The sequence below is a fragment of the Sinocyclocheilus grahami genome, unplaced genomic scaffold, assembly GCF_001515645.1.
Source record: "Sinocyclocheilus grahami isolate Dianchi unplaced genomic scaffold, SAMN03320097.WGS_v1.1 scaffold340.1, whole genome shotgun sequence".
In the NCBI taxonomy this organism is placed as follows: domain Eukaryota; kingdom Metazoa; phylum Chordata; class Actinopteri; order Cypriniformes; family Cyprinidae; genus Sinocyclocheilus; species Sinocyclocheilus grahami.
In genome coordinates this window covers 1,072,601-1,086,678 of record NW_015505519.1, presented here as the reverse complement: position 1 = coordinate 1,086,678, position 14,078 = coordinate 1,072,601, and the positions used below count along the sequence as shown (strand labels likewise).

The window sequence follows — 14,078 nt, the reverse complement described above, 5'->3', positions numbered from 1 at the left end:
CAGTAGCATTTCATCTTTTATAAAATGACATTTTGGCCAAACGTATTTTACAACAGGAAAAACTGAGCACCCATATAGCTACAACAAACTTTGCAACCTGTTGATAAAAACGTAATGTGCTGCTGCCGTTTTAATGATGGACAAGTTGCACATTTGCACACACATTCGCTGGTCAAAATCCTGGCCATAACTGCATTTGAGTGTTCCTCGTCAGCTAGGTAAAATATATTTCTAAGAAAATTCTTCTTTGATTTATGATGGCTATCTGCTGATTCACTTAATTTATTAACATTTAATCATATTATATATGGTCACACTCACAGCATGGTTAATGTTTACAATGTTTTTTTTTGTTTTTTTATTGCTTGAAGAACATGAATATGTTTACGATGTTAATATGCATGTATTTGCTAGCTAGCTAATTTTTGAATGTAGTATTCTATACTCTCCGCTTATCATTAAGATGTGACCAGTAAAAAAAGGGGGGGGTGCCCTTTTTCAGTTTCAGCACATGCCCCTCAAAAGGTCTGTGCACGGCCCTGCCTGAGGCAACCTGTCGAGCTCAACAGTACAAAGGTGCTTGTGATCTTTCTAACACTCGTTCCTGGTTTTGTATTTTATCCACATCGTTGGGATTGAACCTAAAACCTTTGTGTTAGCAGCCCAGATTGTTAACCACTTGGCTGCCCTCACCCCCAAGAGATACTTCTTGGGCGAGCAAATGTAACCGGATACATTATCCAAACTGAGGTGGCTAGATATTCCTCACAGACAGAATCAAAAACAAGCCACTTAACATTCCAGAACTCTTGCTGAAAATTCCCATTGATTTGCAAATTCTTCTCTGGTGTTCCTATTACCTGTATGTGGTCTTATGGTAACTTCTGCTCCAGTGATTCTCAACACTCCCAGAAAAATGTAAATATCACCCCTTTCAAATCTGTCTTTAGGGAGGCTGGATCAGTACACATGCACATTGAAGACTCTAAATTTACTGGTGATCAGAGTCCGCTGTCTCACTGAGCACAGAACATTATGTTTCATATGAATCACCGTGAAATTAAGTCACACAAAGCACATCTTTGTCCGTTTTATTTCCCCAGCAGGATTTATGTTAGTATCACTGTCTGGATTCAACTTGTCACAAAAAATTATAGTTTGGCTTTTTATAGTAGATAAATTGGCTTTGTGTGAAAAGGTATGGTTTGCTCAAGTGCTGCACTTCCTAGGAGGTTGAGTTATGCTAGCTTTTAGCTTTTACATATGTCACATTGCTCGTGAGTTCAAAGGTAGAGTGCAATGCAACAATGTCCCGAATTTACACTCGGTGGCAAGCTAATGATTTTTCCATTAGCTGTAATGTTTTCATTGTGATGAAATACTATATTATTTTGTCTCTGTAATTTATCATGCTTCTACAGAAGACATGCACGATATTAAAGATGAAGTGTGTAATTTCTGAAAGATTTGGGGGGCACCAAATGGAAATAATGAAAGAATGTTTTTAAACTGGTTTCTCGGTGGGGAAGTCGTGGCCTAATGGTTAGAGAGTCGGACTCGTAACCCAAAGGATTGTAGGAGTGAATGTACAGCGCTCTCTTCCACCTTCAATACCACGACTGAGGTGTCCTTGAGCAAGGCACCGAACCCCCAACTGCTCCCTGGGTGTCGCAGCAAAAATGGCTGCCCACTGCTCCGGGTGTGTGTTCACTGCTGTGTGTGTGCACTTTAGATGGGATAAATGCAGAGCACCAATTCCGAGTATGGGTCACCATACTTGGCCACATGTCACTTTCACTTCACTTCACTTAAACACCTTTTCTGCCATTGGTCGGTAAAATATGCTGGAAAATGTTATTTTCTTGCTTAGTATTTTTGTCTTGTTTTCCAGTACAAATATCTAAACATTCTTAAATTTAAGATGCATCTACTTGAGCAGCAAAGTGACTTAAAGGTGACATATCATGAAAATCTGACTTTTCCAGGTTTTAAGTGCTATAATCAGGTCCCCGGTGCATCTACCAACCAAGGAAACGTGAAAAAGATTAACCCAGTAACTTTGTTTTGGTAAGCCTTTTTCTGCAAACGTCTCCGACAACGAGTGCGTCTGATTTCGCCCCCTTGGTGACATGGCAAAGGGATCTCATTATAATATTACTGCCCCTTAATCTGTAAATTTCCACCCACGGCGCCGTCATTTTCATTTCGCAAGCGACAACGGTGTACCAGCTCTAATGCCATGGTGAAAGTTTGAGCAAAACATGCTAACTGTTCTGTCTTTGGCTGCACAGACAAGCACAGAACACTATTTAGAGTCACCAGCCTCAGAGGAGACAAGAGAGCAGTGGATTTATTGATTTATTTACTGTATATTACGCTGCCACATAGATCTAAAATATAAATGCGATTTATTTCCCAGCTGTTTACCTTCACAGACATAACCGAAAAAATAATGCATTTTTTAACAAACGAAGCATTAACACATGTTAGACTGCACCCCATAAACACAATCAAGCCTAGAAAAAACAGTCAACCACCACTTTAAGTTGTTGCGCTTGTTATAACGTCGTAGGTCACATGATAACGTCAACATAGTGGATGATATCCGAATCGCATTCATACTTAACGCATTCAGGCTGTACTTCAGGCTGTACACTCTCATAGCGCTCGGTAAGTAAGTACTTAAAGAAATTAAGTGCCTATAACTTAAAAAGTATGCGGTTTCGAACGCAGCCCAACAACATCTCGTTTTGACATCTCGAGTGGTTCTGTGTGATTTGGACAACTTCAAGTTACGCCCCCTTGTTCAAGTTATGCCCCCTTGTTCAAGTTACGCCCCCTTCCAGTTACGCCCCTCTCTTGCAGTCCGCAGACAGACCCTTCTCGTGTTTTGCTTCCGTTCAAAATAGGCATTTTCAAAATGTTATAATAAATGATCTGTGGAGTATTTTGAGCTGAAACTTCACAGACACATTCTGGGGACACCAGAGACTTATATTACATATTGTAAAAAGGGGCATAATATGTCTCCTTTAAGATATTAAAGGAATAGTTAAAAAATTAAAATTATGTAAAAAAAAAAAAACAATTTACTCACTCTCAATCCATCTGTGATTTAGATGAGTTTGTTTCTTCATGGGAACAGAATTGGAGAAATTTAGCATTACATCACTTGCTCACCAGTGGATCCTCTGCAGTGAATGGGTGCCGTCAGAGTCCAAACAGCTGATAAAAACATCACAATAATCCACAAGTAATCCACATGACTCCAGGCTATCAGTTAACATCTTATGAAAATAAACTGGTTTTCTGAAAATCTATCAAAATTAAGTGAGTTTATATATAAACAACAGCAACAAAAAGATCTGTCAGTGGAGTACATAGAGTTAATTCGAAGGGAAAACAAGATTATTTTTCTTACCCCACTGACATATTTTTTTCTTGTTTTATGCATGAAACTTTTCAAGATATTTAAGTAATTCAGGATTTTTTTCAGGACACTTAAAAGCATAGTTACCAAAAAAAAGAAAATTGTGTCATCATTTACTCACCCTCAAGTTATTTCAAACCTGTATGAATTTCCTCTGTTGAGCACAAAATATATTTTGAAGAATGTTGGTAACCAAACTGTTGACGGAAGCCATTGGCTTCCATAGTATTTTTTTCCATACATAGAATTCAATGGCTACCGTAAACTGTTCGGTAACCCATGTTATTCAAATTACCCTTTTTTGTGTTTACCAAAAGAAAGAAATTCATACAGGTGTAGACCAACTTGAGGGTGAGTAAATGAGTTCATTTTTGGGTGAGCTATCGGTTTAAGTAAATGTCTTGATTTAAGAATGTAAAAAAAATTGTAATGGAAAACAAGACAAAAATACTAAGTACTTTTTTCTTTTTGTGAAGAACTGAGAGTGAAATAACCTCAGATAACTCACTGCAGACACCGAACGTTAAGAGAAATAACATAATCACAGATTTGTAAAGGTGCTGACAGTTAAGCTCAGATTTTTAGGGGGAGCTGAGATGAAAGATTCCTTCTCTAAATAGAGTCTAGCAGCACCTATGATTTACTTATAGCTGTCTTTACATATTAAGATACTAAAAAATGACACCTTAAATACTGATTCATACAGTAGTTCATATTGTAGACATTCTAAAGTGCTTTAACGATTTGATTATGAAACTTTTCTGAGTGTTTGCTTCTTCTCTTTGTTCTTCTGGCGCAGGTCGGTTAGTCAAGATATAGAGGTAACCTGTTCTGTCGGTGCCAACTGGAGCGCTGCCAACTCCAGCAGGAGTTTTTCTCTTTCTCCTGTTTGATATTTACTTTACAACCGTCTCAGAAAAAAACTGCTGCAGTCTGAGGGAGACACTGGGCCATTTTAATGTGGAAAAAGGGGCTAGTTGTGTATTGGGCCGCGCTGCTGTCTTATCCCTCCTCTAATTTGCCGAGAATAGACTTGAGGCTATGGACTCTTAAACGCTCTTGTTATAGTGTTCCAGAAAGGTGCTGGCCAGTGTCATCATGCGTCCTACACAGAGGAGGCACATGCGGACTTGTATTATATGGGTTCAGTCTTGTCTGGGAAGGTTGAGTGTTCAATGTGTGCCAACAAAATGTTATTATATGCCAGGCATAGCACTTCATTGTCAAAGCCAAATCCCTGCCCTGATGGGACAGATTAATAGATATTTTGAGGATATGGAATATGTAATATTTAAAACTTTTTTTATGGAAATGAAATTAGATTCGGTTTGATTCCATATGGCAAAGTCATGGTAGATTGTGGCTTGAAAGACTCAAATGCCATGGGGCATAATGAAAGCTCTTATAAAGAGGGGAAATGGAACACCTGTCTCATAGTCAACCCTATGCCATACATACACATCATAGACTGGCTAACATTTTCATGCTAGGAGATATAATCAATTTCAAGACCCACTAAAATCTTTTTACAGTAAATTATATGTGTTAATGTGTGTGTGTGTGTGTGTGTGGGGGGGGGGGTTATGTTACTGTATAAAAATGATATATAATTTTAGGCCGATAGGCCGATAGATAGATAGATAGATAGATAGATAGATAGATAGATAGATAGATAGATAGATAGATAGATAGATAGATAGATAGATAGATAGATAGATAGACAGACAGACACCGACATAACCGACTGTTTTTTTTTGTAGCTCATGCGTGTTTGTAACATAAACTTGTGTGTGAATGAGAACTTAGTTTAGTACTCACATGCTGTGACAGCCGCTTTCTGTCCGTGTGCTTCGGATGTGTGCTCTCAGAAAACCGTATATCAGAAGTTTAAACTCATATGGTTTAAAACGCATGATTTCAGCGCGATAAACATGAATAGATCGATAGATCGATAGATAGATAGATAGATAGATAGATAGATAGATAGATAGATAGATAGATAGATAGATAGATAGATAGATAGATGGACAGACAGACACCGACATAACCGACTGTTTTTTTTTGTAGCTCATGCGTGTTTGTAACAAACTTGTGTGTGAATGAGAACTTAGTTTAGTACTCACATGCTGTGACAGCCGCTTTCTGTCCGTGTGCTTCGGATGTGTGCTCTCAGAAAACCGTATATCAGAAGTTTAAACTCATATGGTTTAAAACGCATGATTTCAGCGCGATAAACATGATAATCAGAACCAAAACATGTTTTTTTAGCAGGTCCGAGCTGTATTGGCGCAGCTCTATTCTGGAAAAGGGGGCGGGGAGCAGCAGCTCATTTGCATTTAAAAAAACAGGCACGAAAAACAGTGTGTTTATGCTTCCACAAAAAAATAGGCATTTTCTGGGGACACCAGAGACTTATATTACATATTGTAAAAAGGGGCATACATAGATAGATAGATAAACAGACAGACAGACAGACAAACAAACAGAGACGGACAGACGGACGGATGGATGGATATACTTTCTAATAATATAAGTTCTGTATTAATATATTTGGACTTACTGTACATAATATAATAAAATTATTGTTGTCCATGAATACATTTAAGGTGCAAATGTGGTATGATATAATACATTTATCATATTTAATTACACTGGGATAGGCTTCAGAATCCAAACAACCCTAGAAAGAGGACAGAGGGTTTGGAGAATGGATAGATGTATATCATATTTAACTATTTACGTTTATGTATTTGGCACACATTTACCTCAATCCAGTAGTTTGCGAGTCTTTTTGAATGATTCGAAAGAACTGGACACTACAACACTACATGTTGCTTGTTTTTACATGGAGCCCTTGAGAAGCAGAAGTTAGAGTAACATTGCTGTGATATCCGACACATTTGTGGTGTGTCATGTTAGAAATATGTTTGTTTTGTTATTTTTTTGAGAATTTTTTTATTAAAGGCAGTATGTTGATTGCAGGGCACAGGCCGAAGTTGGATGACTCGCCGAAGGCTGGTCTGTTCTCTGACCGTCTCAGTGAACTGGAGCGCATCCGGCAGACCACCATGCGGGTTACTGTGCCAACACAAACGCCACGGCCCTCACTTAGCAGCCCCAACTCCTTCACACCTCAGGGGCAGACTCAGATTACAGGTATGAGATTGCATAGATAGATAGATAGCCTTGCTTTTAAGTATTTACAAAGACAAAGATAGATATAAAAAAGACAAGTGGATTGAAGAATGGATGGATCTCTTAGCAGCCACAACTCCTCACACTCTCTATATACAAAATTTTTTAACTTATCTTGATGTTAAAAAAGTCCATGTTTTTGTAATTAATCAGTTTCCCAGGCAACGTTAATTTACTAATGTGCACGTTTCTTATGTTCCTGTTTTATTGATATCTCCTGCACGCAAAACCACATGAATTAAGTAAATTATCCTTTAAGTCGCCGGTAACCTGTCAGTCAGAATTGTTGTTTCTTTTTTACGAACAGCGATTGTTTATTCATCCTCCCAAGCATTTCAGCATATCTGGTGTCTGTCACTGGTACAGTAATGTCTATTCGTCTCAGCACAAAGTGGTTTATCTAAGCTGAAATCGCACACTGCAACATGATGGACAAGTGGAAACCGAGTGTGGACAGCCTAAGGCAGTGCGTTGTGTCACTGTGAGAGAACAGGATATCACCTGTCCTTAATTACTGCTCTGAGAGCGCATGTCCTGTACTCTGGGTCCTGTTACTGTACCGTGTGCAAGCCAAGGGACTGAATCTGAGAAGGAATGCACCGTATTTTGTTGACTTTAGCGATTATTTGCCCGCTTTAAAATTGATACTTGGCATGACAGAAAGCTTGAATTATGAGGCATGAAATATGTCATCTCAGACAAACATTTGAGAATGCCTTCATTTAAATGCTTTGCCCAAGGGATCACATTGTATTTGCTTACCACACAAAGACTCTATATGAGACAGACAAATATAAATAGAACAGTTGAATTGTCCGTTTTAATTAAATTAATGACAGGTTATACTGATTAATTAACTTATAACAATGTTTGGTGAGAAAACCCCCAGATGATACGTACTAATATATATATATATATATATATACATATATATATATATATATACCTCATGTTTTTCAGAAGTAAATGATACTTAAAGTCGCCGCTAACCTGTCAGTCAGAATTGTTGTTTCTTTTTTACGAACAGCGATTGTTTATTCATCCTCCCAAGCATTTCAGCATATCTGGTGTCTGTCACCGTTACAGTAATGTCTATTCGTCTAAGCACAAAGTGATTTATCTAAGCTGAAATCGCACACTGCAACATGATGGACAAGTGGAAACCGAGTGTGGACAGCCTAAGGCAGTGCGTTGTGTCACTGTGAGAGAACAGGATATCACCTGTCCTTAATTACTGCTCTGAGAGCGCATGTCCTGTACTCTGGGTCCTGTTACTGTACCGTGTGCAAGCCAAGGGACTGAATCTGAGAAGGAATGCACCGTATTTTGTTGACTTTAGCGATTATTTGCCCGCTTTAAAATTGATACTTGGCATGACAGAAAGCTTGAATTATGAGGCATGAAATATGTCATCTCAGACAAACATTTGAGAATGCCTTCATTTAAATGCTTTGCCCAAGGGATCACATTGTATTTGCTTACCACACAAAGACTCTATATGAGACAGACAAATATAAATAGAACAGTTGAATTGTCCGTTTTAATTAAATTAATGACAGGTTATACTGATTAATTAACTTATAACAATGTTTGGTGAGAAACCCCCCAGATGATACGTACTAATATATATATATATACCTCATGTTTTTCAAACCTATTTCTTTCCTCTGCAAAACACAATAGAAGATATTCTGAAGAATGCTGACTAACTAAACAACTTCATTTCCCTTTGACTTCCATTGTATTTTTTGTGCAAACAATAGAAGTCAATGGGAACCGAAACGGTTTAATTACCAACATTCTTGAAATTTCCTATTTTGTGTTCCACAGAGGAAAGGAAATCATACAGGTTTGAACCAGCATGCAAGTAAATGTTGAGTTTTCATCTTTGGGTGGACTATGCCTTTAACTACTTTGCTTTCTTTAATTTTTCTTTTCTTTTGTACCTTTAGATCCACGCCAGGCTCAGTCTTCCCCACCTTGGTCATATGACCAGGCGTACCCGTCGTACCTGAGTCCCATGGCCTCCCCGTCTGTGCACTCCACCACCCCGCTCTCGTCCAGCCGGGCCACGGGGCTGCCCTCCATCAGCGATGTGCCCAGACGCCTCCCAGGTAACCTCCAGCCTCAGCCCTACAGCAGGTGCGCCCCCTACCCCTCGCGTCAGACACTGCAGTGGGCAGCGGGGAGGTCACATGTTTTATGGTGGTTTGCAGTTTAGAAAGATGGGGATTTGTGTTAATAATGCAGCTTCGTTTATACAACTTTTGTTAAAATTAAAAGGTGAATTTACTACTTAAAAATCAAAATATTTCAAGAGATATTTACAGTATTTAAATAAAATCTCAAATCTAATTTTTTAAATGTCTCCTAAAAGGAAATTTACTACATTTCATCATTTAAATGGCACTGAATTTGGTTTGTGCTCAAAAGAATCACAGTAACTGAATTTAAATACTAAATATTGAATGTGCCACTAAGCAGAATTGCGAAAAATAATAACAAACAGGTTTCTGAAAAACTGCCATTAATTTAACAGCATTGAAAAAAAGGCACACTTTACCTTTAACAAACTTGCTTTTTTATGCTGCCATAAATGATAACAGATTATGCTAATGTGTTCTATAGCTCTTGACACATTGCATAATGCAAAAAAAAAACTTGTTGCATACAGTATTATTTATGTGCTATTATGGTTTTAATATTTTTTTTAATTTTTGTAGCTAAATTTTTTTTCATTTTATGTGCATTTTTGTATTTTTAATATTTATATATAATTTTAATTTATTTTAATTTAGAACTGGGTTTAACTGTATTATGGATGGTTAGTGAAAGACACCGAAATGTGCACAAAAGTGCTGCAAATGTTTTGGGGAATTTACTCCTTAATGTGTTGAATGAATAATCAATCAGATTCATGAAAAACACTCATGAAAAAAAAGTAACAAGCGGGGCTTCATTTTGGGAGGGCTATTTTCTGAAATGATCATTTTTCTGTAATGGTTTGTCAGTCATATTTAACAAACCATAGCATTAAATTTCAGTGTCATAATTCGTTAGAAACACAGTCTCAAATTCGCTCGATTTTTATTAGCTAATAGTGCTGTATATATGTAAACGGAGACGGTTTTTAAAATTGGACTGCACCATGAGTGTATTTTTAAAACTAGGGGGGAGAGAAAAAAAGGTTTCCTTTGCTCCTCTTTCCATGGCTTTGATCCTGCGTAGTATATTGTTAATAACAGACCAAGACATAATAACAGGCCAGTGGTGGGCAAATAAAGCCGCTTTATAGCATTACGCTTCCCAGAGAACCTTTGGGGAATGGAAGACCACTCGGTGCCCGACTTGCACCCCATAAGCTAATTTGTCCTCATGTGCCCTGCAACACACCCAGAAAGGTCCCCTTTAAAGAATAAATGTAGACAGATAAGTTTCCATTTCCAAACACCTGTTTGATTCAGTGCCAGGTAAGTGTTTTCATTCTCTCTCATTTACTGCCATACTACACCCTCATCCATTCCTGAGAACCAGGAGAGGCTTAAAGTGATTAAACAAGAATCTCTCTCACCTGAGCGCTGGCTGCCAGCTTCTGGACGCCTGCCACCCGCCTGTCGTGTTTAATTAGTTTAGGTATATCATCCTTTCATTTGATGCTTACCATTTGAGCTTTTGTTAATAATAGGTTCGGTGTGAGATAAGGACACGGCTCTTTGATGTCTCCCGCAACTTAACTGTAAGAGTAACAGAGCAAATATGCATTGTTGTTGTCTATTGCAGATACAAAACTCTTCAGGAGTATTAGTCTTTGCAACATTTTGTGTTGCAGCAGTGGTAATATACTTCCGTACTCAAGGGGGCGATAGAGTTACCGCAATGTTTGTGCTATTAAACTTGGGTTGTTGTTATTCAGATCATGTCAGCTTTAAAGGTAAAGTGTGTACTTTTTTTCTGTGAGCAAGCAAATTTGCAAAAAGAACTTCAATTCAAAGATTTCCGAAAAAAAACTGCTGTTGATCTTAAGGGAAATCAGTCTACCAATTATATTTTAGCACTGAAAAAAATATACACTTTACCTTTAACAAACTTTTTTTTTCTTCAAACTGCTGCTCTGCCATAGAGCAGTATTAGATCTGAGAGAGAAAACTATCTGTAAATGACAACAGATTATGCTAACATTTACTATAGCAGCACTTGACACAAAAAAACCTTGTTATTTTAGTCTTATGTATTGTCATAGGTTTTATTTATATTTTGAATTAACTGTTTTATTTTTATGTTTTCATTTTGCATGTTATATTTAATATTTTATTTTACTTTAAATTAACATTTTTAGTTTAATGTGCTTTGTCATTTATTAGTTTTTGTTTGGACAATATTTCTAAATAGTTCTAATAATTCTAAATAATTAAATAGTAATTGTAAAAATCTAAATAAATTCTAAATAATTCTAAATATATATAAATATAATATATTTTTAAAAAGAGTTTTAGCTTTAGCAATACTGGTTGCAATATGAATTATAGGTCTGATTCATTTCCGAAAAAAGTGAAATCGAGCTTGAAGCATATGTGTTTATGTACTTGCCTGTCAAATTTAGAAAGTTATAGGTTTAGCTTTAGCATTGTAGCAAACAAAGAGTAAAAACTACTGCACTGTGTTGAATGGTGACATCATTCCTCATGTAGACATGACTTCAACTTGTAAATAAGCTATAATTGTTTGGTTCACCTGAAACGAATCATTCTTGCCAAATAAATCATTAGTTTTACCGACATAGCATCTGTTCTCCAGACCAGCGCCATCTTGTCTATGGATTTTTGGTGACTAGCAGAGAATGTATGTAAATAACTTTTTTTGCTTTTATCATTCAGTCTGTTATTCAGAGCACAGGCACTCTGTATAGCCCGGGGCGAGAGAACCATTATCGTCAGCTGCTCAAACCAAAGATTTTGAATATAAAAGAAAAAAGGGATGGGCGTAGAGGGGAAAAGGAGACACGACTAGCGTTAGCGACAAGCCGTGCCTCCGCAAATCACCCACGTTTAACCATGCCACCCAGTCGACCCACAGGCGCAGACATGGTGACAAGAAAGACGCCGTGTGATTTATGAAAACAGCTCCGCGCCAGGGAGGCGAGGCCGTTTCTTTTTGTTCCTCTACCCCTTGGCACTAGCGCTCGCTACAGACCATTAGCGGTTTCTGATTTTTGGAGGGAAATAAAGAATATGTTAAGGACAGAAGGGCAGATGGACAGTTTTTGCCTGGGTTTATAATGCTGAAGATACCAGGAGCCCACAACAGTGCAGACGTCTGTCTCTCTCGCAACAATGCTGCTTTGCACCCCTCTAAACGTTTCCAAATGTGTGACCGATTATGCATCCTAGTTGTGTTTTATGTGCGGCAACCAATGCAGATGCACACACACACTTTTGGATGCACAGGAACAATTTAAACATGCACACAGCATACAGAGGCATATAAATACCCCGGAGACACAAATGAACTGAGACATATAACCGCACACATGAATACACATGCACATGAACTTGTCTGTGACAAAGAGGAAAAACCACAATGAAGTGAAGCCAACTAATCGATAAACTGTCCTCCTCTGCATGTTTAAAGTTAATGGTGTCTTTTTAATAGTTACTTTCTGTCATATACATTTTTTTTTCTTAGTTTAGTTTAAAATGCACTGGATTTGTGAAAACATTTTTTATATTTTATACATATTTTTTAATAAATGAATACATTTATTCAGAAAGGATACAGTCATTTGATCAAAAGTGGCAGTAATAATAATAAAATATTTATTTCAAATAAATGCTATTATTTTGACATTTTCAATTATGATGTGATCCTGAAAAAAATAATGCATCATGTTTTCCACAAAAATTATGAAGTAGCACATAAAAAAGTTTCTTGAGCAGAAAATCAGCATACTAAAATGATTTCTGAAGGATCATGTGACACTAAAGACTGAAATTCAGCATTGTCATCACAGGAATAAATTACATTTGAAATTATATTCAAATAGAAAGCAGTTATTTAAATTGTAATAAATATATCAGTTTTTATTGTGTTTTATCAAATAAATACAATAAATAAAAAAATGAAGTCACATAATTAAAAAAAATAACTCCTTTAAACTTCTGTTAAACTCCTTTAACTTTTGGGACCGGTTGCATAAACTGCTTAGTCTATCTTAAATAGTATTTCTTTATATATACATTTTTTTTTCTTCGAGTCTCATTTGAATCCAAAAAAATAAGACTAATTAGTAATTACCCCATGACTTCTAGTTGGTCAAACTATATTTCCTAAAAACACAGTTTTAACATACTGGCTATGTTTATGCACTTAGTTAAACAGGGTTGTAGTTAAATGAAGTGGTTGTTGTCATGATTGTTCATTGCTGGAATATCTGTTTTCAAATTCTTCCATACTTCTATAAAAAGTAACCTCAACCTTTGTTTTCTGTAGGTTCGACAGATTTGAGTCCCTTTCCTGGCCAGTTTGAGCGTCAGTTCCCCGCTTTCTCCTCACTCACCGAGAGCCGATTTTCCAGTCCCAGAATGCACTACCCGGCCACCTTCACATACACGCCCACCCCCGTCACCACCGGCATGTCACTCGGCAGCGCTCACTACCACACCTACCTTCCCCCGCCGTACCCCGGCTCCACCCAGAGCCAAAGCGGACCCTTCCAGAGCAGCAGCACACCTTATCTCTACTACGGCGCTTCCTCGGGCTCCTACCAGTTCTCTATGGTTCCAGGAGGAGACCGATCGCCCACCCGGATGATGCCGCCTTGTACAAGCGCATCCACGGGAACCAGCCTGGTCAACCCCAACCTCCCGGTCCAGGCCGATGGAGGTGGGGGGGTGGAGGCAGACGGAAGTCATAGCAACTCCCCCACTCTTCTCAATCCTGCTGGTAGAATGGACGAAGGCGTGTGGCGGCCATATTGAACGGACAATTACGTAAACGTGGAACCTTCAAACAAACAGCATGGTTTTAAAGCACAAACCTTACTAGGATGTTTCATCCTGTCTCGCTGAGCTACTTTCCCTCGCTAACATGAGTATATTTATGAGCCTGTTGAAAGGGAAGTATTTTTTACATTGGACTTTGTTGTTGTAATACATTATTCTGGACCTTTCGACCTCTGGGATTCATTGTCATAGGCAGGATTATTTGGAATTGAAGGAATAGAGATGGATCAAGTGTTTCATTAGCATTATGTTATTATTTACTTGTCTTGGCATGTTTTTAATATATCATTGAAAGCACTGAACAACATCTGCATGACAGTTTGTGATCAAATATCACTTTTTGTGCTTTTTTTTAACTTAAGCATTTAAGTTATACGTATTTGATAAAAGGATTTAAAGTAACTTATAAAAGCCATAGATTAATTAATGTATTTGGAACTTGAGTCATAGAGGGA

The 14,078-nt window shown here is 37.7% G+C and overlaps 1 protein-coding gene across 1 annotated transcript in view; it reads left to right on the top strand.

Moving 5' to 3' along the window:
- LOC107603075 (runt-related transcription factor 2-like) overlaps positions 1 to 13,864 on the top strand; it is a 47,280-nt gene extending 33,416 nt beyond the window's left edge. The window contains exons 4-6 of the mRNA XM_016295772.1: positions 6,395 to 6,586; positions 8,578 to 8,739; positions 13,112 to 13,864. Coding sequence (XP_016151258.1) covers positions 6,395 to 6,586; positions 8,578 to 8,739; positions 13,112 to 13,599 — 842 coding nt within the window. The 3' untranslated portion in view covers positions 13,600 to 13,864. The remainder of the gene's footprint in view (positions 1 to 6,394; positions 6,587 to 8,577; positions 8,740 to 13,111) is intronic.
- Positions 13,865 to 14,078: the final 214 nt, after the last annotated feature.